The 225-nt window shown below is 62.2% G+C and overlaps 1 protein-coding gene across 1 annotated transcript in view; it reads right to left on the bottom strand.

Annotated features, from left to right (window-relative positions):
- The window catches only part of LOC102045263 (DNA-directed RNA polymerases I and III subunit RPAC2-like), a 10,060-nt gene extending 9,835 nt beyond the window's left edge, over positions 1-225 (bottom strand). The window contains exon 1 of the mRNA XM_005428790.2: positions 220-225. Within this exon, the coding sequence (XP_005428847.1) occupies positions 220-225 (6 nt within the window). The remainder of the gene's footprint in view (positions 1-219) is intronic.

The raw sequence follows: 225 nt of genomic DNA, 5'->3' as shown, positions 1-225 counted from the left end.
AGGCCGCGCTCGGCACCGGGAGCGGGGCACGGGCACGGGGTGCGCGGCGGGGGACCGGGGATTACCGGGTGTTGTTGGCGTGTCACGGGAGAGCTGCGGGCCTGGTGCTGGTGTGCTGTTGGTGTGGTACTGGGGTGTTATTGATGTGGTACTGGTGTGTTATTGATGTGTTACTGGCATGTTATTAGTGTGGTACTGGCCTGTTACCGGGGGTGTTACCGGCAT

Source organism: Geospiza fortis, unplaced genomic scaffold, assembly GCF_000277835.1.
Source record: "Geospiza fortis unplaced genomic scaffold, GeoFor_1.0 scaffold412, whole genome shotgun sequence".
Classification (NCBI taxonomy): Eukaryota; Metazoa; Chordata; class Aves; order Passeriformes; family Thraupidae; genus Geospiza; species Geospiza fortis.
This window is presented reverse-complemented; position numbering and strand designations above follow the sequence as displayed.